We start from the raw sequence: 23,582 nt of genomic DNA, 5'->3' as shown, positions 1-23,582 counted from the left end.
ATCTTGGAGCTGCCCAAGGTCTTCTGGGTTTTGTTTTGCTTTTTTGCCCACCAGCTGGGTTTCCATTTCTTCTCAGTGATGATTGTTTGTGAGCATTCTTATTGTCAAGTATGCTGTGGTACAGTCAGTTTTCCCTGAGTTTTGCCATTAGCGACCTTTATCATTTTATTAAAATTTTTGTTAAACTCTTAGACTATTCCCTACTTGTGTTTTTGCTTGGACTTGTTAGATCAGTTCACTGGGTTTGTTGTGTTGAGTGGGTGAATCCTTTTACATAAAACCAGGAAAAAAAACAACACAGTTCTTCTCTCCCTGATTGTTTTTGGAGCAATCTATCCTGTCTTTACCTACATAGTATATGTCATAAAATATGACATATAATAATAATAATAATAAATTATTATTTATTATTTATAATAATAAATGCTGTTGCAGATATGACTTTGTTTTCCTACTGACATGATCAACATCCATGTTGCAATTCATTAAGTTATTGATAGCAATACTTTTCTTGTAAAGTCGTTTTTAACGAATGTTTTGGAAACGTTATATAGCATATTTATTGAAAAATCTCAGCTAATTAGTTTTGTAAGACGCAATGCACAATGATTTGCTGAACAAACGCTCCATTAGAAAGAGAAAGCTGAAAAGAGCCAAAGAGTCTGTAGCTTCTGAGGTATCTACAATTTAAGTATTTACAGTTAACTATAACACATTTTAGTTGTTATGTACATTTTAAACTGTGATGGAAAAGTAGTTAATGAAGCATTAGCTTTTTTTGTTTTGTTTTGTTTTGTTTTGTTTCATTTTGTTTTAGTGCCTGTGTAATGCTCTGAGGGAGGTAGTATAGAATAGGTCATTTGGAAGAGACCTACAGAGATCATCTAGTCCAACTGCCTGACCTCTTTGGTACTAACCAAAAGTTCAAGCATATTATCGAGGTCATTACCCAAATGCCCTTTGAACACTGACAGGCAAGGGGCATCAACCACCTCACTAGGAAGCCTGTTCCAGTTTGTGACCACCCTCACATTAATATAATTTTTCCTAATGTCCAGTCTGAACCTCCCTTGGAACAAGTTTGTGCTGTTGCCATGTATCATTGGTTCCCAGGGAGCAGAGACTGGCACCTCTCTCTCCATTTGCCCTCCTCAGGATACTGTGGAGGGCAATGAGGTTGCCTCTCAGCTTCCTTTTCTCCAAACTAGACTAGACCTTCAGCCTCTCCTCATAGAACGTACTTTTGTTGCCCTCCTCTGGATGCTTTAAGGTACCTTAACATCCTTTTCATATTGTGGAGTCCTGAACTGCCCACTGTATTCAAGGTGAGGCTGCACCAACATTAAATATAGTAGGAGAATCTCCTCTTTTGCCTGGCTGCCTATGATGTGTTTATTGCACCCCAAAATGACATTTGTCCTATTGGCTGCCAGGGCATGCTGCTGGCTCTTGTGGAGCCTGCTGTGCCAGCACCCCCATGTCTCTTTCTGCTGAGCTGCTCTCCAGCCACTCGTCTATGCCTTTGTCCAACATTATTCCATCCCAGTTGGAGCACCTGGCATATACATTTGTTGAACTTTTGATGAACTTTTGATACTGTTGATGATTACCCAGTACTGCAGTCTACCCTAGACCCCTCTCCAAGGCCTCTTGTCCCTCCAGGGAAGTCAACAGCACCTCCCAGTTTGGTATTATCAGTGAACTTGCAAAGGATGCTTTCCACTCCTGCATCCAGATCATTGATAAAAATATTGAGCAGACCTGTCCCCAGAACTGAGGTTGTGGAATGTCACCAGTGACCATCTGCCAGCCAGACGTAGTCCCATTCAGTACAACACTTTGAGCTTTGCTGTTCAAACAGTTCACCAGCATGGCTTAAATCTGGCCACTTAACAGTTGGACAGTTTGTCCTGAATGTTAGCTTGAGGGACAGTATCAAAGGCCTTGATAAAATCCAGAAAGATTACATCCATTGCCTTCCCTTAATCCAACAAGCAGGTAAGCTTATCATAGAAAAAGATCAAATTACTAAGGTAGGATTTACCCTTCATGAACCCATGTTGACAATGCCCTGCAGTCAATGACAAATGCAGTGATAAAGTCAGTCGCTTCCACAGGTAGATGAAGTAAAATGTAGCTTAAAGTAGAAAATCATGAGATTGAAACACTTCTTGCATTCCATGCGAACTCTTCATTCAGTCAACTGATATTTTGTATCCTGCTGTTTCTCTAAAATCTAATATTTATTTAACATCTTGCCCAGCAAGACTCAAGAGAAAAGCAGATAATTGTTTCCACCTTTTTTTTTTTTTTTTTCTTTGCTATATTCTGGTTGCTTGAATGTCTGGGTTATGAATTATTATTTTTTTTTCTCTATTTGAATTATTATTTTGCAACAAACGCCACAAGAATAAGATTACATGACGATACTCAATAGATACTTTATATTTTTTCTTAATTTTTTCAATACTTTTCAAAAATTTTTCCTAGTCTTAATATTTTCACTTTTAAAGCTGTAGCAGTCTGCTCTGGTCACTGAAGCTTGACAAGATGAGAAATGAGGGAAGTAGCAAAATCTTCACATTTACTCTTCACATTTTAGTAACTTCTCAATCAACCAACAGTAAAATCTCCTAAACCAGCTCCTGGTTGTGAATTGTGAATTGGTAATTTTGAGAATCTATCCAGGCATTTTGGGTTAACCCCTCACAGGCAGCTATGGAATGAAAAGTCAGTTGAAGTTTTTGCCCTTTTTTTTCTTACACTTTTAGTTAAAAGCTTTTGTGTTGGAGTTACTACTCTAACTGTATTTTAATTGTATTCAAAACAGAAAATATAAAATTCTCAATATATATATATATAAATATAAATTAAATACAAATATAAAAATACAGCAGTTAAAAGTAAAGCTTTTTTTTAAAAAAAAAAAAAGAATCTGCTTAGATTTCTTTGCAGAATAATTAGAATGATTGTATCAAAGTCATCTTTAAATGAAAAGGAATATTTCTGAAATATTTAATATATATTAAATGCAAATTATTGGAGGACATTATTGTAACTGCTCTGATGTATAAAAATTCACTCGTGCATTCTAGAAAATGCTTTCAATTCTGCCTTTGAAGACAGATGTTAACTTTCCACTTCATTGCCTTGAGATGTTGTTTTGAAAAGAGCCCCATAAATGGTTCATTTTGCACATGCACTGTATATTATTCTAGTGTCAAAATCTTGGGAACTGATTATAGAGAATATAATATGGATATGATTACTTTTGTTATGTTTTAGAATTAAATTTGAATTCCCTGTTCCTTACCTTTGGAGTTATGATCTCTGTAATATACTTTTCATGCATGTATATCTACAATTCCTGAGGAGGGGGGAAAGGTTATAAATAACAGAGAAAAACATGGATATGCTCTGAAGAGGAATAAAAATGCTATAAAAAATCATTTTGATTAAGATTTTTACGTGGAAATGTGGAGGTGGTACCCAGGTAAAATCCTCACTTTAATTTAATCACCTGATTTTTTTGGTCTGAATTTGAACCGGCAAAGACTAAGAACACAGTTTGTCGCTTTTTTTTTTTTTTTTTTTTTTTAATTAAAGATCTGTTAAAAAAAAAAAAAAAAAAAAAAAGCATTTGTTGTTGACTTGTCACCTAAATGGCTCTTCTGCTCTTCTCTTAATCAGCTTCTCTTCTGGTTCCTCTTTTCCTCCTTAGATTTTTTTTTTTTTTTTTTTTTTTTTTTTACTTCTGACTTTTCATCAAACAAATGAGAGCTATTGACTTTATGTCATTTTTATCCCCAGATGTTTGTTCTTGAGTTAATACAGTACCTACAATTAATCAGAAACTGACAATAGTATCACTCATCCTGGAAGACTGCATCATGTTATACTATCTATGATGTAAACAGGGTCTTTAGTAGAGTGTTTCAAGGGTTGAACAAATGCTTCAAGATTAATTAAAATTTAAAATTTGATTTTCAATGAGAAAATAAGATCAGTCTATTCAAAATAGCAGCACTACTTTTAGTAGATAGCTAATTGTAGTCTACATAGAAAATAAAGAAACAGAAGCTGACAACATATAAAAATTCAAATGAACATTTCCATTTTCTCTTAATTGTTATTAATATTATTTATTTATTTTTTAAATTATTTTTCTAGTAAGAAACACAAAGATCAGATTCTATCCAAGGTTTGGAGAGTTAAAGGGTTTGTTTGCTTTTTTAACATATTTTGGATTTAGGTATAAAGATAATGGTTTATTTTTAAAAGTACAGATGTATTATTGTTCATAGAATGAAAAGAGTAATTAACCTTCCAACACAGTACCATTTTATAACTAAAAATTGTAATACAGACATTATAGCATCAAATACCCTTTTAAAACGTGGTAGAAGGGAGATTATGCTTTTGAGGGAAAAGTTAAGCTTCCATTTGGTTTCTTCTGACACTATGTGAATAATACAATATTGATCAGCATGTAAAATTTTTGATTCATTTGAGTGTAAGATTTTTTATTTACCCTTGTTGTGACAAATGCATCTTAGTGCAATTTCTGTATAGGTGTGGAGGGATTGTCTGTCTTCTCATCAAGGAGAAATCATCTTAACTTGCTAAGTAATTGTGAAATTATTATTAATGCAGAGGTAACATAGGTCTTCCAAAAGGATTCTTTATTCTTTTGGAGACTGTGATGAGAACTGAAAGACCAACCTAGGACTGCAAGAGGGATCATTTTGGCGGGGGGGGGACACGACACTAATTTTTGTTAACTGTTCAGATACTTTTCTCACTTTATAACCACTAAAGTAACACTGTGTGTGTGTTGAAAAATGTACAAAGATGTACTTCAGAAGATTAAAATAAATAATAATTAAAGTAGCATTCCAAGAGTTGGAAGCATTTGGCATTTTTGTTCAGATATAGTTGAGGGTTCTTTATTGAAATATATTAAATCTTAAAGAAATCGATATTTCTGTATAAATAAATAAATAAATAAATAAATCATTACTTTAAAATGCTCTGTTTTATGAATGACCCCACCTGGAGCCCTGTGATTAGCCCAGAGGCCCCAGCACAAGAAGGACATGGACAAGTCCTACAAGGAGCGGCTGAGGGAGCTGGGTTTGTTCAGCCTGGAGAAAAGGAGGCTCAGGGGCGACCTTATCACTCTTTATAAGTATATTAACGGAGGCTGTAGCGAGGGGGTTGGTCTATTCTCCCACATGCCTGGTGACAGGACGAGGGGGAACGGGCTAAGTTGCGCCAGGGATGTTTTAGTTTGGATATTAGGAAGAACTTCTTTACTGAGAAGGTTTTGAGGCATTGAAATGGGCTGCCCAGGGAAGTGGTGGAGTCACCATCCCTGGAAGTCTTTAAAAGACGTTTAGATGTAGAGCTTAGGGATATGGTTTAGTGGAGGACTTGTTAGTGTTAGGTCAGAGGTTGGACTCGATGATCTTGAGGTCTCTTCCAACCTAGACAATTCTGTGATTCTGTGATATTAGAACAAGTCTACAGGAATATGAATGAATATGATCAAGGAGCTGGTGCACCTCTTATGAAGACAGGCTGGGGAGTTGGGGTTGTTCAACCTGGAGAAGAGAAGGCTCTGGGGAGATCTTCTAGCGACCTTCCCATACCTAAAGAGGACCTACAGAAAAGCTGGGGAGGGACCCTTTGTCAGGAAATGTAGTGGTAGGACAAGGCAGAATGGCTTTACACTGAAAGAGGGTAGATTTAGATTAGATATAAGGAAGAAGTTCTTTACTCTGAGGGTGCTGAGGCACTGGAACAGGTTGCCCAGAGAAGCTGTGGATGCCCCATCCCTGGAAGTGTTCAAGGCCAGGTTAGAGGGGACTTGGAGCAACCTGGTCTAGTAAGAGGTGTCCCTGCCCGTGGCAGGGGGTTGGAACTGGGTGATCTTTAAGGTCCCTTCCACAAACATTCTGATTCTATGATTACAGTTTAGCAGTTAAAGCCTGTCTTTTCCTCTTACATTTGATACTTATGTTGAGAGTTGGTACATAAATTTTGAGAAGACTTTACATTGGTTTAGATTATTTGGACTATATAGTATGGATTATAATTGTATTCATGCTATCTCTTGAAAGTAAACTCAAGCTTATTATGTGTGATTGTTGAAGTGCATAATATTTATTTGCACATTAAAAACATCTCATTTCATCCATATTGTAGCATTACAGTATGTTAGGCTTTTGAGCAGATTGCAAGCACATTTCTGTAAAAAATATTGAGAAGTAATTTCAATGGATATTGGTCTGAAGTTTTCCGAGAAAAAATGTTTTATTTTAATTCTTCACGTACATACTTGGTAGTTGCCAAATTATATAAATGCACAGCATGCTCTTCTTTTCTGAGTTAGTTACAATGCTTGACAGAATTATCTTGCTGACTAAGTGACATATTCCCTTTTAAGACAATCTTTTAACATTTTCCATTGTGTGGCTATACAAGGGCAAAATTTTAGGCAGTCGAGTGCAAAGTAAAATCAATAATCAAGAACAATTATTATTATTAAAATGTCTACCACAGTCTTGAGATATAATCAGCATAAATCTCCAAAGAAGCAGAAAAGCCAAGATATTTAAAAAGTTGTTTTTCCCCTTTTCCCCCTGTACCTCACCTTTTCCTTTGCCTTTCCCTAGACTTTAGACTTTGTTGCCTCACAGTTTGAGAATTTGCCTCTTATCGGTGAAAGTGGCAACACCCTAATTGCTATTCTGACCCACATGTTGAAAAGCCAGGCAGTGCTGTTGCAGGGCTAGTTACAAGCAGAGAAAACAAATGGCAGCTGTAATTCCATTTCTGTGCTCTGCTGTCTCTTCACATAGCACTTTTCATGTCTTAGAGTGGGGAGGTCAGTTTTCACTTCCTCAGTTTGGGTGTTTAGGAGGGAAGTCCATTGGGAAGAGCTCAAGAAGTCACTGGAAAATGTATGTGTATCACAAAGTTATGACCATTCTGCGGAGATGTAAAAGTACAATATCAATTTTCTTTACTTGCTTCATTACCTTTTTATTGTCATGACAGCTGTAAATATATCCAGCAAATGGTTATATGCAACTTCCTACTGTATTTGTAGTTAATGATTAATATAATTTTCCAAAGCCGGGTAAATGATTTTCCTTCATTTCTGATGGACTTTTGCTCCTCTTACTTGAGAATATTGCACGTTTCCTTGACCACGAATTATTATCCAGTCATTTGTTTGTTTCTTTGTCTTTCCCCTTCATTTTCAAAACCTCCAGGCACCTAAAGGATTCATGTATCAGTGACATGAGAAGAACAAATACTAGACGTAGATCAGCACTAAATGATAGTAAACTCAATAAGTGATGAAACATTAAAAAAAAAAAAAAAAAAGTGATGAAAGATATCACACATGGTGTTGTTCTGGTTAGAGAACTAAAAAATGGAAGTCAGTGAAAGTATCCTCAGGTATTTAGAGCTTTTGAAAACTGGACGATATATTTAGGTATCAGATTACAGAACACTTATGTATCAGATTAAAGGACCTTTCATAGGGCTATCAATGTAAGAACGGTTATTCTTCGCACTTTAGTGTAGGCCATCAGCACACCTCAAAATCATGCTTGAAGTGAAGTTTATTTAGAGCATAGTTTGCTCCAGGCTCTTTCCCTGCTCGGGAATAGGTACAGCTGTCAGCTCTCCAGTGGTGTTCATATCTGCAGATAATGTCTCAGAGACTAGAGGGGGAATTTTGGTAGCCCAGGTCAAAACTTCAGTTCCTAGTTAAGTGTTAAAAGTTAAGTGAGATTAGTCTGGATGGAGCTAGGAATCTAAAAAACCCTTCCATTCCTTAATTTATTTCCATCCTCCTCCATAGCATTTCACTTGGAGCATTGATCTGCCATTTACACTTAATGTCTTTTTAAAAAAAGACTGCTCATGCAATGATACAGTAATCATGAGAAAAAGGAAGACATCTATCAAACTGTCTCAGCAGTGATTATTGTTTATGCAAAGTGTATTGCTGAAACGAACTACACGCCAGTTTTGTGATTATCTGGTTTGAAAGAGCAAAAAAAATGCAAAACAGTGACTTTTCAGAATAATGATGTCTATCATTTTTCACTGTATGTCTATGGGGATGACCAAAATAAAAATGATTTTACAAAGAATGGCTGAGGTGTTTGTTAATATGAACCATTAAGGTTCAGATTAAAAGGTTGTATTTGTAGCTTATCATCAAATACAGCTTCCTAGATGTGCTAAAGATACAGTGAGCAGTAGGCACTCTGAGACATCAGAATAGTCCTTTTTACTACAGAATTCCTCTCATCTCGTTTGATATCTGAGTCCCAGTTTGAGATGAATAACCATATTCCTCTAGACCCTTCAAAAAGGTCTAAATTGACCATAGGACAGAATAGACTGCAGTCTCTTCAGGGCATGGAATTGTTTGTTGTTTTAGTGCCATCTGTAGCACTAGACATTTTGTCAGTTCAGGACAAATAACAACAGTAATGGAATGGGAATACTCACGCTCTTTGCTGACCCATTGTGAGAGGAATTGTTATTCAGTTTCTAGAAGGTATACAAAATACATATATACTTTGAGACTGTTATAATAAAGAGTACAAAAGGCATTCATATTAGGGCTACTCAGCATCTACATATAGCTGAAAAAGATAATGATAACCTGACAACTGTAAAGCTCTGAAGTGACATAGTTTCTAAATGAAACAATAAGATATTGAAAACTCACTTTTAAAATTATTACTTCAGATACTAACACAACCTCAGATTTTTGGTCTGTATAATCTAAATGGAATAATTACAATTATACTACTAAAGCAAGCTAAGAGTAATATAAACAGGGTATATACTGCTGTTTAATTAATCCACAGCAGCATGTTCATTGTCATGCGTGCAAGTAAATGTAAATTATTTTAGTCAGTTAGTTGGCAATCTCCTTAAAAGTAACTGTGAAAAAGAATGTCACTGCAACAACTGCATACTGACTGGTGATCAGATATGTGCAGAAATATATATGTAAATGTTATTACCTTCTTATCCTAGTAGTAAATACTAAATCACCAGTGTTTTTCTTGAGTGGAAAATGAGATATCAAAGTAATGTTGAAAACATATGCTGGGATGGATTTTGTGGATTGGAAGACTGCTTAATATAAAGGTGGTATTCCCATTAATGTGGTGAAACAAGAGGCTCTCTACATCTGCTATTAATGCATATTCTGTTGTAAAATGTTGTTTTCAAAATTACCTATAAGGCTCAAAAGCCAAAAAGAAAATGAAAAAGAAATCAAGTTCATGTTGTTTGGCTTCTTGGTTTCTGAACATTTATTATCCAAGCTAAAGAAATCAACAATAGGATACATGTTTTCATTAATCTTTTATGTACACAGAAAATCAAGAGGATATGTATTGATCTCATTATTATAGGAAAGACTTTTTTAACCTTCCCTTGATAAAAAACATTGACTATTAATAGGCTTTCCTAAACTGAACTTTATAGATTCAGTAATTTGAACGTTCAACCCATAGACTTACAGGGTATCATTTCGTGTGAATTAGAGGTTAGCTCTGCAATGAATTTGTGTTGTGGTAGCACCTGGATAATAATCTTTGATTATTATCATGACAGACACTGCAAGTATGATATGTAATTATCTAAAGGCGTTACAATTGCAACATATTTTCCTTGCATGGTTGTAAAGAAGGTTTATATTGCATTTCAAATAATGCTTTTTGGACTTGTATTATTATTCAGAATTTCTCAAAGTATACATACAGCTTAATCATCCCAGCCCCACTGAACTACTACTTGAGACTCTTCGATTGATTTCTTTGGCCTTTGAATGAAGCTCATATTCACTTTGTTGTTTTGCTTTGTTTTCTTTTCCTTCATTGGAGTTGGGTTTGCCACGATAACAAAAGAAGAGATCACCAGAGGCATTAAAATGCTTGATAGAAATTTCTCTGTATAAGACTGAGGATGAAGGCCATTTATTCCTTTGATTTGGGCAACATCACCCCTACAGCAAACCTGCCAATCCAAAAAGGATTGTCATCTTGTCAATGTCAAAGAAGTTGTCATCTGGTTATAAAAGTGCATGGGGAAAAAATAAATAAATAAAAAACACCATAGGAAAATGCAGGTAGATTCAGAGTGAAAACAAGTATGGTAATGGTCCCCCCTCCACCAAAAAGAGCAGTTATTTTTTCAACATCTTTGCTTCTTTTGCATCTATGATGATGTATACAATAGGGATACCTTTTTGTGCATTGCTTGCATAATACTAAGCCTTGAAGGGCCTTCAGCAAAATAGCTAAAAGCAAATTAAAGGATACACAGGCATTATACACATAAAAATTCTCATTATCAAATTTGATTACTAAAATTAAAATTTGCAAACAGAGCAGTTCCTAGAAAGAAAAAGAATGAGCTTTTCCTGAAGGTGCTAGGATGTATCTTGAAGTATAAGGGCATATGCATTTCAGAATTGTCATCACTTGAAGAAGTAGGTCATCTTTGTGTTGTTGTAATCTGTATTTCATCTGCTCAAAATAAAATGGAATATTTAACAGTCCCCACCCTATTAAATCTGAGGAGCAGGTAAATCCTGACATATAGGAAAAACACTGGCTCTTTGTACTTCTCTGGTAATTTGCAGCAGTGTTTGCAACTCTCTTGCAAGTGTTAACATTTGGTGGGGGATAAAAAAGAAGGGATCGTTAGTAATAACAAATCAGCTGACAACGTACCAAGAGTACTTTTAATTTTTTACTGGAGATGAAGCAAAATCTTAGGACGTTAGAAATAACTGTCTGATTGTTCTACCTTTCTTCCACAGAATAATTATTTCAACATCCAAGATATGTCTATTCAGAAAGTCAGAGTCCCTGGAGGCTTCTGTTAGTAAGCAAGGATACAAATTTGAATAGAAAATGTTAAGGATGGGGAAAAACAAAAAAAGAGGGTCCAAGCAGTGGTTGCACATAATTACTGAATTTAAAGACTCCGGAGCCGTTTGGGGAATAAATAGGCAATATCCAGTTTACTGGTCAAGGCCAATGTGTCTTCTTCTATATCCTTATGTTCTCACTTATCACTCTACTTTAAATAACTAAAGTAGCTAAAATGTAAAGAATTTAGGGTCATTTTTCTCCACAGGAGATCTTTTTTCCTACCTGGCAATTTACTCATCTCTCTTAATTTGACAAATTCATGGTGTCACAGATTCAGTTATTTTTCTGGTATTCCAGGTGTGTTGAGCATGTAATGGTTTAATTTTTACTTGTAAAATAAATGATACTTTCAAAAGCAAAAAGTTATATGATACAGGCTTATTCTAGTAAATATGTATTGACTTTTAGCATGTGGCCCTTTTCTTTGTCACAAGGATCAATTCAATTATCTTTCAAATTATTTTCTAAAACTTTGTAAACATTTGAGTTGTACTAATAGAGCTGTAGTTACCAGGAGCAGTTCTTAAAATAAATAAGAGCAGATATGAGTTATATATGGGTTAGCTGTGTGTCAGTTGGTTTGGATGGATTATATATATCTTACAGTTATATTTAGTACATGGTTTTCCATAAAGATTCTGTTTGATAATGTGATTACATTAGGTAGTGAAAGCTAACATAATTTATTTTTTCACAGATGTGCTTCATCCTTTCTTATGTTCCTATATTAATTTTATTATTTTCCTTTACTAAGAGCAGTGAGGAGGAAGAATTAGGAAGGGATAAAGGTATGCTCCAACCATGACAAAGAAATTAATTATTTGGCCTCCAAATGAAACTAAAACATTTTACTTCAGAGGTAAATTTAGAGATGTTCTGTGGGAAGTGTTTATTTTCACCTTAACAAATACATTAGGTACTTTGAGTTACTTTCAGTTAGTTTACCAATTGGTGTTTGCCAGGAGAGGGTAATCTATCCATCAACATACTGCAATGAAAAATCCTTGAACGACAGAGAGAAGGAGTAGTAGACCTATTGTTTTCAACTTGAACTCCTCTGGCATTGTGGCATTTTCAAAAGCAAAGGAACTGAAATGCTTGAGCCTTTGCATGACACTTTAAAAAATAAACAGTTGCAATGAATGTTAGATGTATGAACTTTTCACGATGGCATTTGTTTATTATAAAACCAAATGAGGAGGACATTGTAACACAGCTTCTTTGTACTGTCCAGCAATAAGAGTTTGTTTGGAAAACACAGTGGGAGAGCCACAGACTTAGAATATTAAAGCACATTGATATTGGTTGTGATACCAAGGATAATGTCTACTGCCAATTCAGGAACCAAGGAGTGTGAATATTTCTGTAAAGAACTACAATTTATCTAGTGAAGACTGCTGAAGAAAGATTATGTCCATTTCCCAAGTCCTAATAAATTTGGGTTGACAGGCTAACTGAAAAGATAGCCTAAGGAAAAACTAGCATTCAGGGCATGAGGTTAACTGAGGAAAAGTTGAGTCTTAAACTGAGGCATATGACTTCATGGTACAAAATTCAATTTACAGAGAACCATTCTGACAGTGAATTAGGAGCTAGAGGGCTGGTGATATAAGATTTGTATAGGTTATTTTGTGATCAAATATCTTCATGATTATAAAAAGATTGCATTTTAAAACACATAGCTTGAGAGATGTATTTTCCATGCCTACATAGCAACCCTAAGAAAAAAAAGAAAAAGAAAAAAAGAAGTGATAATTAGATACAAATATAACAAAAGTCCAAGAGGACAATGGCAAGATTCATTAAATCACTGTGTATCTAGACAATTCCAGGTCATTTCACTAGCACCACTTACATCAGTATGGCAGGAAGGCAAGATTAGAACTTCCATCTCTTGACAAGGTTTAGCACAATTTGCCAATTCACTCATCATCAACTGCCTTTGCTCATATTTATTACTGTTACTTTCATTTTTAAGAGACTTGTTCTATGATGTCTTCAGCACTACTGTGTGTGAATCTAAGAAGGGGCATGTGTATGAGCAATGGAGGCTCACAGTTGCAGAGGTACTAAGTGCTACCTTACCAACAAAGCTAGAAGAAGTGATGAGTCAAATGCGGATGTGTACAAAAGGTACAAGCATAGAGAACCTACAGAAGAGATGTATTACCAGGAAATAAATGGAAGCAATGTCATGCAGAAATGGAAATGTGAGAAGAACTTGTGCATTTAATGTACAAAGTAGCATGTTCATTAAATATATATGTAGTAAGTATGTGAAATGGAGCAAACTCTTGACCCATGGATTATTTCATGGTAGAAGACAATTATTATTATTATTTATTATTTTTTAATGAAGTAAAAGATAGTTAAGGCTAGCTTCTGAGAAGCTTAACAACATTTGAGTATTATTCCCATGTTCTGTACTGAAATAAGCTCTATTGACATAAGTAGTAATGGTAACATTTCTGCCTACTTTTTGAAAGAATTTATTGGTCTTTTTGAATCTACAATAACTTTAAAATAAAAATGAACTGTCATAATTATCTAGTCAGCTTTGTGTAGTAGCCTTTTCAGTCTTTCTGAGAACAGAATCAAAAAATACTATGAAATTGTTTCTTTATTCTGTGTTCTATTTATAATAAAAAATATCTAGTATATTTAGAATTCCTGATAGTACTACTATCATAATTTTTGTGGATTTAAGGCCAAATTAGTTTCCAGATGTATTAATTCAATTTTTAGGTTATAAAACATAATTCACAGCATAGTTATGTTTTCCAGTATTGATTTCTAATTTCTAAACAGGCCACACCAAAAAGAAAGGAAGCTATAGTTAAAAAAAATAATAAATAAATAAAATAAATAGATAAATAAAATCCAGGGAAATCCCTAACAGGAGTATTTTCAAGAAAGATAATTTTTATTTTGCACATTCTTCACAAATGAAGCTGTTTTTATTCCTATTTCCTAATTAATGCTTTCCAGGCAGATTACAGGTAGTAGCATTTTAAGGGTTAATCTCCTTTGGAGGGTTATATTTTAATGTTTTAGTGTTTTTTCTACAGAAAAAAAAAAATAATAATAAATAAATCTAATAGTCTTATACAGATCTGCATTCAGTTAGGAATTGCAAAAGGTATAGTAACTATTAGGGCCTTGACTGCATTTAGAGACAGACAATTCAGTGAATAAACTCCATTTATTGGGACAACATTGCCAAATGTTTTTTCATAAATATGTATTTGTGTCAAGTAACAGGACTCACTAATTTGATCATTTTCTATAGAAGTAGAAAATTAATACATAAGGCAATTGTTAGTTGACCTGAATGATAGTGAGTGCCATCATGCAATCTTCTACCCGACATTAATTTCTTCAAATAAAAACATTTTATACATTAAATAGACTTTAGCTGCACTTCAACAAAACTAGCCTACCTACCCAATGTTGTTAGATTTTATCTCACATTCAATTGTCATTTCATCTGCAATTCTTGTCATTTACATTTAACTTGTTAGCCTAATCTTTTTTATCTTTTTTTTTCCCGTTTTTTTTTTTGTTTGTTTGTTTGTTTGTTTGTTTTGTTTTGTTTTTCCAAAGGGGTAGCACAATACTAGTTGTTCGGTTAGTTAGTTTTCTGTATTTAAAATGTCTTTTTGCTGTTCTAAAGAAACTGTACCCCAAGCCCCACTGGAAACTGTCTCATGTAGTGGCTAGGCAACTGGCAATAAGATCTTTTGTAGTCTTGTCCTTGTCTTCCTGATTTTCTTTGAAGAAGAGTAAAAGACAGTATTCAGAAGAGATTAAGTAGTAAAGAGAGCAAACATATACTTTCTTTGGGGTTACTAACTTAACCAGTGATACATACACACAAATTCAAGAGAGGAACATAATTTATGAAGAAAAATACAAAGGTCCATGAATCCCAGTTCATCTTCTTTTACTCAGACTTACGAAATTAGAGGCAGATTTTGGCAGATTATAGTCCTCAGGAAAAAAAAAAAAAAAAAGGTTTTAGGAACACATAAGCAAACTTTGTACATAAAGGTCATCAATACTTAGGGACAATGTAATTATTACATTTCACAATCTATTTTTCTTTTTGTTCAGCCAGGCTTTCTGGAACATGACATACTTCATTTTTATTTTTTTTAAAAAGGTATTGTGGATCATCCTGCAGGAGCAGCAGACAAAGAAAATGCCTGTTCAGTGCTCATAGGATAGAGCTTACAAGTATTTTAATGGCAACTGTACCAGCTGAAAACACAACGTGATTTTACTGTTAAGTTTTCAAATAAGTAACTTCATATGTTTGTTGTATCACAGGTACAGGAATGGCTGTGCTTAAACTGCCAGACCCAAAGGGCAATGTCAGGACAACTTGGAGATATGGGCAAGGTGCCACTTCCAAAACCAGGCCCTTCACAACCAGTATCCAAACCACCTGCAACTCCTCAAAAACAGCCTGTGCCTGCCGTCTCACATTCCCCTCAGAAGACTTCCACACCGCCTACTCCAGCAGCCGCAAAACCTAAAGAAGAACCAGGCGTTCAGAAGGAAGTTCCAAAGCTTCAGCAGGGGAGGTTGGAAAAAACATCATCAGATGATAAAATCCAGCAAGGAATTCAAAAAGAAGATGCAAAACTTAAGCAGAGCAAACTTTTCAAGACACCCTCAGCTGATAAAATACGTGTCTCTCAGAAGGAAGACCCCAGACTCCAGCAAACAAAACTGATAAAGACACCCTCATCTGATAAAATTTTACATGGAGTTCAAAAGGAGGATACAAAATTTCAAGAGGCAAAACTGGCAAAAACATCTTCAGCAGATAAAATTTTGCATGGAGTTCAGAAGGAAGACATAAAAATTCAAGAAGCAAAATTGGCAAAGTTACCCTCAGCTGACAAAATTTTACATGGAATTCAGAAGGAAGACCCAAAACTCCAACAGATGAAAATGGCAAAGGCACTATCAGCTGACAAAATCCAACCTTCAGCTCAGAAGGAAGATGCACAACTTCAGGAGGTGAAATTGTCCAAGGCTGTTTCAGCTGATAAAATTCAACATGGAATTCAGAAAGAAGATCCAAATCTTCAACATGTGAAAATTGCAAAAGCTTCTTCAGTGGAGAAAATCCAACAGGAAGCTCAAAAAGAAGAATCAAAACTTCAGCAAGAAAAGCTGTCAAAGACACTTTCAGCAGATAAAATTCCTGCAACAGTAAGTTCAGATCAAAAGAAAACTTTAAGCAAATTTGAAGAAGATAAAAAACCTCTGCTCCCAGAAAAGAAGGCACCACATTCAGAGGACAAAAAAGAGCAAATTATAGCTGAGGCAAAAGACCATGTTGCTGTACATAAAGGAGAAGTTGAAGCACCTTGTGAGGAACTGTATGCAAAGAAACAAGAGGATGCTAAGAAAGAGGGTTTGACAACTGGGATTACCCAAATGGTTTTGAAAGCTGAAAAAGCTGAGAAAGAAGAAACTCCCGTTCAAATGTCACGTGTGCTAAGATCTGGCCATGTGGAAACAGTGAGAGAAAAAATGGTAAGTGGCTTTTTCCCCCTCCTTTTCTTTCTTCCTCCTTTCCTCCCTCCCTTTTTGCTACAATTTAGAATCTGATTCTGATGGACTTAGTATCTTCCTTCCCTCCCTGTATCTTTATTGTTATTCTCTGTACAAGATGATTCTTAATGATAAAATCAATGACTCCTGTTTGATAAGAGTTACTTACCAGTTAGTTCTATTGTTTAAGTGCAACTTTCAAATAGTTCTGGCATGATTTTCCGTTTAAATAATTAAGCATTTGAAAGTAAATCAAAGTTTCTGTTCAAACAGTTTTCAAATACTTCTGATTTATTTACCTGCTTCCATGGACTCTCAAGGCTTTGGAGTTTAATTGTTGAAGTGGGAACATTTTCATTGTTCTTAATCACAAAAGCAAATGAGATGTGATGGTAAAAGGTGCTGTGTTTTTCACTACCAAAGTATAATTATAGAATCGTAGAATGGTTTGGATCAGAATGGAACTTAAAGGTCATCTAGTTCCAAACTCCCTTCCATGGGCAGGGACATATTCCACTAGATGAGGTTGCTTATCCAGCCTGATGGGCCAGATCTAGTGCAGTGCTCTGCAGAGGAAGGGAGATTGGGCACTCTACTGCAAGCTGTGCCAGGCCAGCCAGGCTCAGGGCCAGGCAACTATTTCTGCCTTCTTTTATTTAGCAATACAGGCATGATCAGCAAGCCCACAACAGTCAGTTTGCTGTAAAGCAGGAGGTATTTCGTAAGAGAAATGCATTCTTCAAAATGAAATGATTTCAAAACAGCCCAGTACTATTGTATGTATCAAAAACAGTCTGGTTTGTCACTAGGTCCTTCAAAGGTCCTCTTGCAGTGATTTCAGCATGTTCTCTTCTGTCCCGTCTGGAAAAGACCAGCATCCTGATTTCTGGAGAGCTGCTGTCATTCGTACTCACCGTCTCACCTGAGCTCTTGCCTGCCATTCTTGTGGCAAACCTCAGTCAACACGACTTTGCAGGGGCTCTTTAGACCACTTGACATTAAAGAATGTAAAGAGAATCATATAAAGGTTTGGGTTGGAAGGGACCTTAAAGATCACCCAGTTCCAACCCCCTGCCACGGGCAGGGACACCTCTTACTAGACCAGGTTGCTCCAAGTCCCCTCTAACCTGGCCTTGAACACTTCCAGGGATGGGGCATCCACAGCTTCTCTGGGCAACCTGTTCCAGTGCCTCAGCACCCTCAGAGTAAAGAACTTCTTCCTTATATCTAATCTAAATCTACCCTCTTTCAATGTAAAGCCATTCTGCCTTGTCCTACCACTACATTTCCTGACAAAGGGTCCCTCCCCAGCTTTTCTGTAGGTCCTCTTTAGGTATGGGAAGGTCGCTAGAAGATCTCCCCAGAGCCTTCTCTTCTCCAGGTTGAACAACCCCAACTCCCCAGCCTGTCTTCATAAGAGGTGCACCAGCTCCTTGATCACCTTCATGGCCCTCCTGTAGACTCTTTCCAGCAGGTTCATGACCTTCTTGTGCTGGACCCCCTGAGCTGAATTATATTCAGCATTCCACATGGGGTCATATGAGAGCCAACCAGAGGGGGAAAATAAACTCCCTTGGCCACTCTGCTTTTGATGCAGCCCAGGATACAGTTGTCTTTCTGGGCTGCAAGCTCACATTGCCAGCTTATGTTGAGCTTCTCATCCACCAGCACCCCCAGGCCCTTCTCCTCAAGGCTGATTTCAATCCATTCTCCACACAACCTGTATTTATATTTGGGATTGCACTGTTCCAGGTGCAGAGCCTTGCACTTAGTCTTGTTGGCAAGGTTTGCATGGACCCAACTCTCAGGCCTCTCCAGGTCCGTCTGAATGGCATTCCTTCCTCCAGCATGTCGAGTGCAACACTTTGCTTAGTGTTGTCTTCCGACTAGTTCACAGCACATTCAATCCCACTGTCCAAGTCTCCAACAAAGCTGTTAAATAATGCTAGTCCCAATAATAAACATTTGAGGAATATATTGTGATTTCTGAGCATGGTATGTTAATGTATGCAACCTTTACATCTTTTTACTATTTCATTTGCCTATCCCAAGTGGAAAACTACTTTCAAGTTGGGTTTTTGGTGGGCTGTCAAGTTAGATCAATGGATGAGTTTGTGGTAATATGTATTAGATGGCTGCATTTCTAAAAAAAATATTTTCTGAATCTGAAGTCAGTAACAAGTACTTACAACAATAACTTACCTGCTGAAGTGGGTAACATGTAAAATTTGTTGAGAAATTACAAATCATGTGTGTGGTTTTTTTTTGCTTGTTTGTTTTTGTTTCAATACTGCAAGTTAGGTGTTTATCATTATGTTGGAAAACTAGGAGTAGGTTGAAGAAGACTTTAACATTTGCCAAAATTATGTTTCCTAATAATATCAGTCAATAAGTAATGTAGTAATGTTTTTGTGTTTGTTTTTTGTTTTTTTTCTATTTTTTTGATAACCAAGTTATTTGACCAGAAAAATAATGTGATTTGGAAATTGTGCTGTGTCATGTTCTGTTAAAAATACGATTATTTTTAGAAATCAAATTCCCTGTCTGAGATGCAAATCCCATCACATGATGTGTTCACTCCTCTTCATAGTATCAAAAGATAGGATATCATCTGATTGTACCAAGGGAATGTGAATTCTGATCCGAGTAACATAGCCAGAGTCCCCCCTTCTGGAAGAAACAAGGAGATCTAACAACAGGGAATATTAGTTTGATTATTTTATATTAGACATGAGGCCCTATTGCAGGATTTTCCAAGAAGAGCAAGCTTAATTTAACAAAATGTCTCTTCTGCGTTTTGTTTTGTTTTGTTTTGTTTTTTTCCTGGACAAATTCTGAAAACTGAAGTAGACAGATTTTTTGATGTTATTGTTAGAAATACTATTTTTTATGTTCAAAAAATCTCTAAGGAAAAGTTTATCACATACTAGTCTCAATCCTGTTTTCATTTCATTGCCATTTTTGTTTTCTACAAAGATGAGAAAGCATGTGGCACTCCAGACAAATCTAAGATACATATACTTGATTCTGTCTCTGATTGCAACACATTTTTATTGTAAATTAATTGATGATTTCTAATTATCTGTTGATATATTATGAGGTACTCACATGCCTATATTTCACCTTTCTTTCTCTTATGTTTTATTTGCTCCTACTGTCTTTAGCTTTCTTTTACTTGTGTTATTGGATTTTGAAGAACACTTAGATAAAAATTAGAAAGTGTAATATATTAATGCAAAAAGAAAGTGCATAGATATCCTCTTTTAGGTATTTTTAAAAATAGAACACTCTTAAATACAAAACAACTGAATGAATGAAAAAGGAATAGCTAATTTTAAACACAGCTCTCTTCCCCTCGCTATCTCCTCCCCCCTAAAAAACAAACAAACAAACAAACAAAACCACCTTCCCCCTTTTTGCTCATTGGCGAAATAATTCAAGAAAAAATAAATTAAAAAAAAAGATTTCTGAATGTTATTAATTTTTTTAACGTTTACTGTGCTTTACGTTGAATATTTCTAGATACATTTTTTTTTTTCTCAAGAGAGGAAGAAATCCTATGACAGAAATGGAAAATGAAAGAACAATTTAAGTGTTGCACACTGATAGCATTTGGATGGTTAAATAATAAAAGGTTAAAGGTTCTGATACAGTAAAATCACTGGAATGAGCCTTGGAAAATCTCCCACAGACCTCAATTTTATTTAGAGATCTGCCATCCTTTGAAATAAATGTGAGTTAAATATTTAAATATTTTAAAGATTTGGGCCTCAAATTAGGATCATAGGTATCACAAAGCAATTTTTCCTTCAAATGTTCCTTTTTCAGTAGTATTTTAATCTATAATTTCTTCAAACAGATGTCAAGGAACAAACTATCTTTGCTCATGATTTACAGGTCTTTTTCCCGATAAACTGTCTTTTAACATGCACTAGTATTTAGGTGTTCTAACACTATATTATGACATATAATTTTGTGAATATAAAACAGTTGTCTTTGGACCCAAATACAAGAAGTTTACCATATGTACATGAACACATTACAATGTGGTGAGTTGGAAATGTAATTACAACACATCAGCTATATTATGTAAGTGTCCTAATTACTGTCTTCTCATGTTTGCTGAAGAATGATCATGTGCTAATGTTGAATAACTGGATAGAAATTAGTATACTGCAAATTGGAATCATAATTCTGATGTATGATATTAGTGACAAAACACAGACCAAGGAGCCAGAAGAAGGAAGAGGCTTGTCTGTAATCATTTTTTTTTGTGGGCACAGGTAGAAACAGTTTACTCAACCAGTCTTTTTTTCTTTTCTTTCTCTTTTCTTTTTTCTTTTCTTTTTTTTTTTTTTTTTTTTTTTTTCTTTAAACAAACTGGATATGTCTATTTATTCTATAATGAGAATGACCTTTTTAAAATCATGAGTTCCTCTGCAAATTAAAATTTCTGCAACTGAATGTAATCTTGCTAATTATAAATAATTTTAAAAACTGACAAGACTTTTTTTACATCACAGTTTTCTTTTAAAGGAGTTCTGATTTAATCTGATAACTAATTTGAGTTTTTAAAGCACTTTAAAGCAGTTCCTGTCACTTATTTTAAAATAATTTTAAAAGTGAGGAACTGAAGGAATAAATAGTTTCTAAAGGAAAAAGCTTCTAATGAAAAATAGTTGCATGCTGTATTTTAATTGGAACTGTAGAAATGTCTCTGGAAAAGTAGGAATGCATTCTACATTAGATCATATTTATGATTGGTACAAGTTAAAGAGATTGCATTTGTTGTTTCTTAATAGTCAACAGCAGCCTATAGCATTTATAAGTCTTTTCATTCATCATGTCTCAAGAAGATTCTTCCATCATTGCATATATATTACAGCTAAATTTGTCAAGTACTAAAAACTGAAAAGGCAAACTTTCAGAAAAGAAACACCATTAAATTATTCAGAAATGCCCAGTATTTCAACACGAACCAAAGTACTTCCCACTTCACCAGCAGAAGTGTGCTTTTCTCTTATTGTCTTAAATGCATTTTTCATCTCTAAGAGTTGATACATGATACATATATGTATGATACTTAACAACAGTATACTTTCCTCAGTATTTTGTTATTCTAAAAATCTTATGTTTAATCATATGTTTACAAGTTTGGCAATGATGTCTTTGTGTGTGATACATACATGCTAACCATGTCCAAAACAGATTACATTTAAGAACAGATGCAGCTAATGACAATGTCTTAGTTCTCAGGCTGCATAAAAAAGGTAAAAAAAAATGCACCGAGACTAAAGATTATTATATGTTGCATGCATATGACTTCAAAACATGATGTGCAGAATAATTTTTTCATGGCGAACCACAGGAAAGATAATTCTACATATAAAAGTAATAGAAAACATATTTATATCTTAGAAGCCTTAAAAAAGAAAGCTGTATTTTCTTATTGCCTTCATTACTAGTGACAAAGAAAGTCTCTAGTAACTGTAGAACTTTTTCTTCTCATTACTGTACATATAACACTTTTCCCACCACGGTTTCCTATTACTAATAGCAGTGATGCTATGTCATACACTGAGGTCCAACAACAGGGCAGGCAATAATAATACTCATTTCCATCTCTTATTGGTTGGTCTTTGGATACCACACATTGGATTAAGAGATAATGGTACCATTACAGATTAGAAGGAGAATGCCTAAGGTTGTTCCTTTTCCACTATCTTTTTGCCTATCTCTTTCTGATCTTAACTAATGTGTTGATGCCTTTTGTCTCTACTTTACAAGTCATTGTACCACTTCACCTCCCTATGGAGAACTAAGATCTGAGATCTAGGATCTTCTTCTGAGATTCACTTTCACTACCACAGAGATCTCACTTTTGAGATTTCACTTTCACTTTCACAGTTAGTCCATCAACTTCTAGGAGACCTTCTGAGCTTGAACAATGTTTGAGTTTTCTAGAAGCTAATCCAAATTGATCCCAGTGTGTGCAATTGGACATGTTTTTATAAATATGGATATATTGGAAATAAAATAATGATTAAATATAATTGCTGAAATTGTTACAGGGGGCATATTTCTAGATGAAAAAATAACTTGGGTTTTAATGGATTCTGTTTTGGTTTGGTTTGGTTATTTTTTTAAAATAATCTAAGCAATGTCCCTTAAATATTTTTTTATTTAGTAGAGGGAATAAAAATAAAAATAAATAAATAAATCTGCAATTATTTGGGCTGAAGAATATCCAAGTGTACCTTTTCCATAAAGAGTGATGAAGTGGTGATGACTTCCCAAATTCATTTGGAGTATTATTGGAGTTTTGTCCAATATGATTATGATTAATCACAGCTTAATCATTAGAGTTATCCTTAGAAATATTTATTATTATTATTATTATTACTGAGCAAATTTTAAAGTTACATTCAAATTATAATTAGCACTGTCATGATTTTCTTAGTGTATTTTTTTCTTTTTTTTTTTTCTTTTTTTCTTTCTTCTTTTAACTCAATATATTGCTAAGGAAGTTGATAAAGCTTTAAATAGAAGGTTAGACCTACTTCAGAAATTATTGACTTAGATTAGGAAAGTTGACAAATACCTCCATGTGTATTAATGAGGGCCATAAAAATATGAACATCACATCATATCATTTAAATCAGAAGACTTTGGGATGTTTATCCTCAAATTACTAGTGGATACAGGGACACTTTGTAAGATTACCAGCTAAGATGACAGCTAAGATGACCTGTCATTTGGAGAGTGAGCTATTTCGTTAGCTGAATCATGAAATTCTTTCACAAAATATTGCATTTTGCATCTGGGAGAAACTGGGAGGAGGCATTTCATAGCTGGGATGAGGGAAACTCTGGTATGAAAATATTTGCTGTAGGATGTTCTTGGTATTTTTGTTATCCAAATAAGGAGATAGAGTTGCTTGTCATTCAGGGTGGTATAAAGGAATCTTATACTCAGAGAAAGACTAAGTGTATTTAGTTAGGAATAAGAAGGAAAATATTGGTTGTGATG

The 23,582-nt window shown here is 34.9% G+C and overlaps 1 protein-coding gene across 23 annotated transcripts in view; it reads left to right on the top strand.

Annotated features, from left to right (window-relative positions):
* The window catches only part of PCLO (piccolo presynaptic cytomatrix protein), a 371,480-nt gene that overhangs the window by 153,100 nt on the left and 194,798 nt on the right, over window positions 1-23,582 (top strand). For all 23 annotated transcript variants that reach the window (XR_014697644.1, XR_014697645.1, XR_014697646.1 and 20 more), the window contains exon 4: window positions 15,315-16,535. Coding sequence is in view for 17 of the 23 variants with exons in the window: in XM_084534908.1 (XP_084391034.1) it covers window positions 15,315-16,535 (1,221 nt within the window). In the remaining 6 variants the exon portion in view is untranslated. The remainder of the gene's footprint in view (window positions 1-15,314; window positions 16,536-23,582) is intronic.

This window comes from Aythya ferina, assembly GCF_964211825.1.
Source record: "Aythya ferina genome assembly, chromosome: 1".
NCBI classification, from domain to species: Eukaryota; Metazoa; Chordata; class Aves; order Anseriformes; family Anatidae; genus Aythya; species Aythya ferina.
Note: the sequence above shows the minus strand (reverse complement) of the source record. Positions and strands in the feature narration are given on the sequence as shown.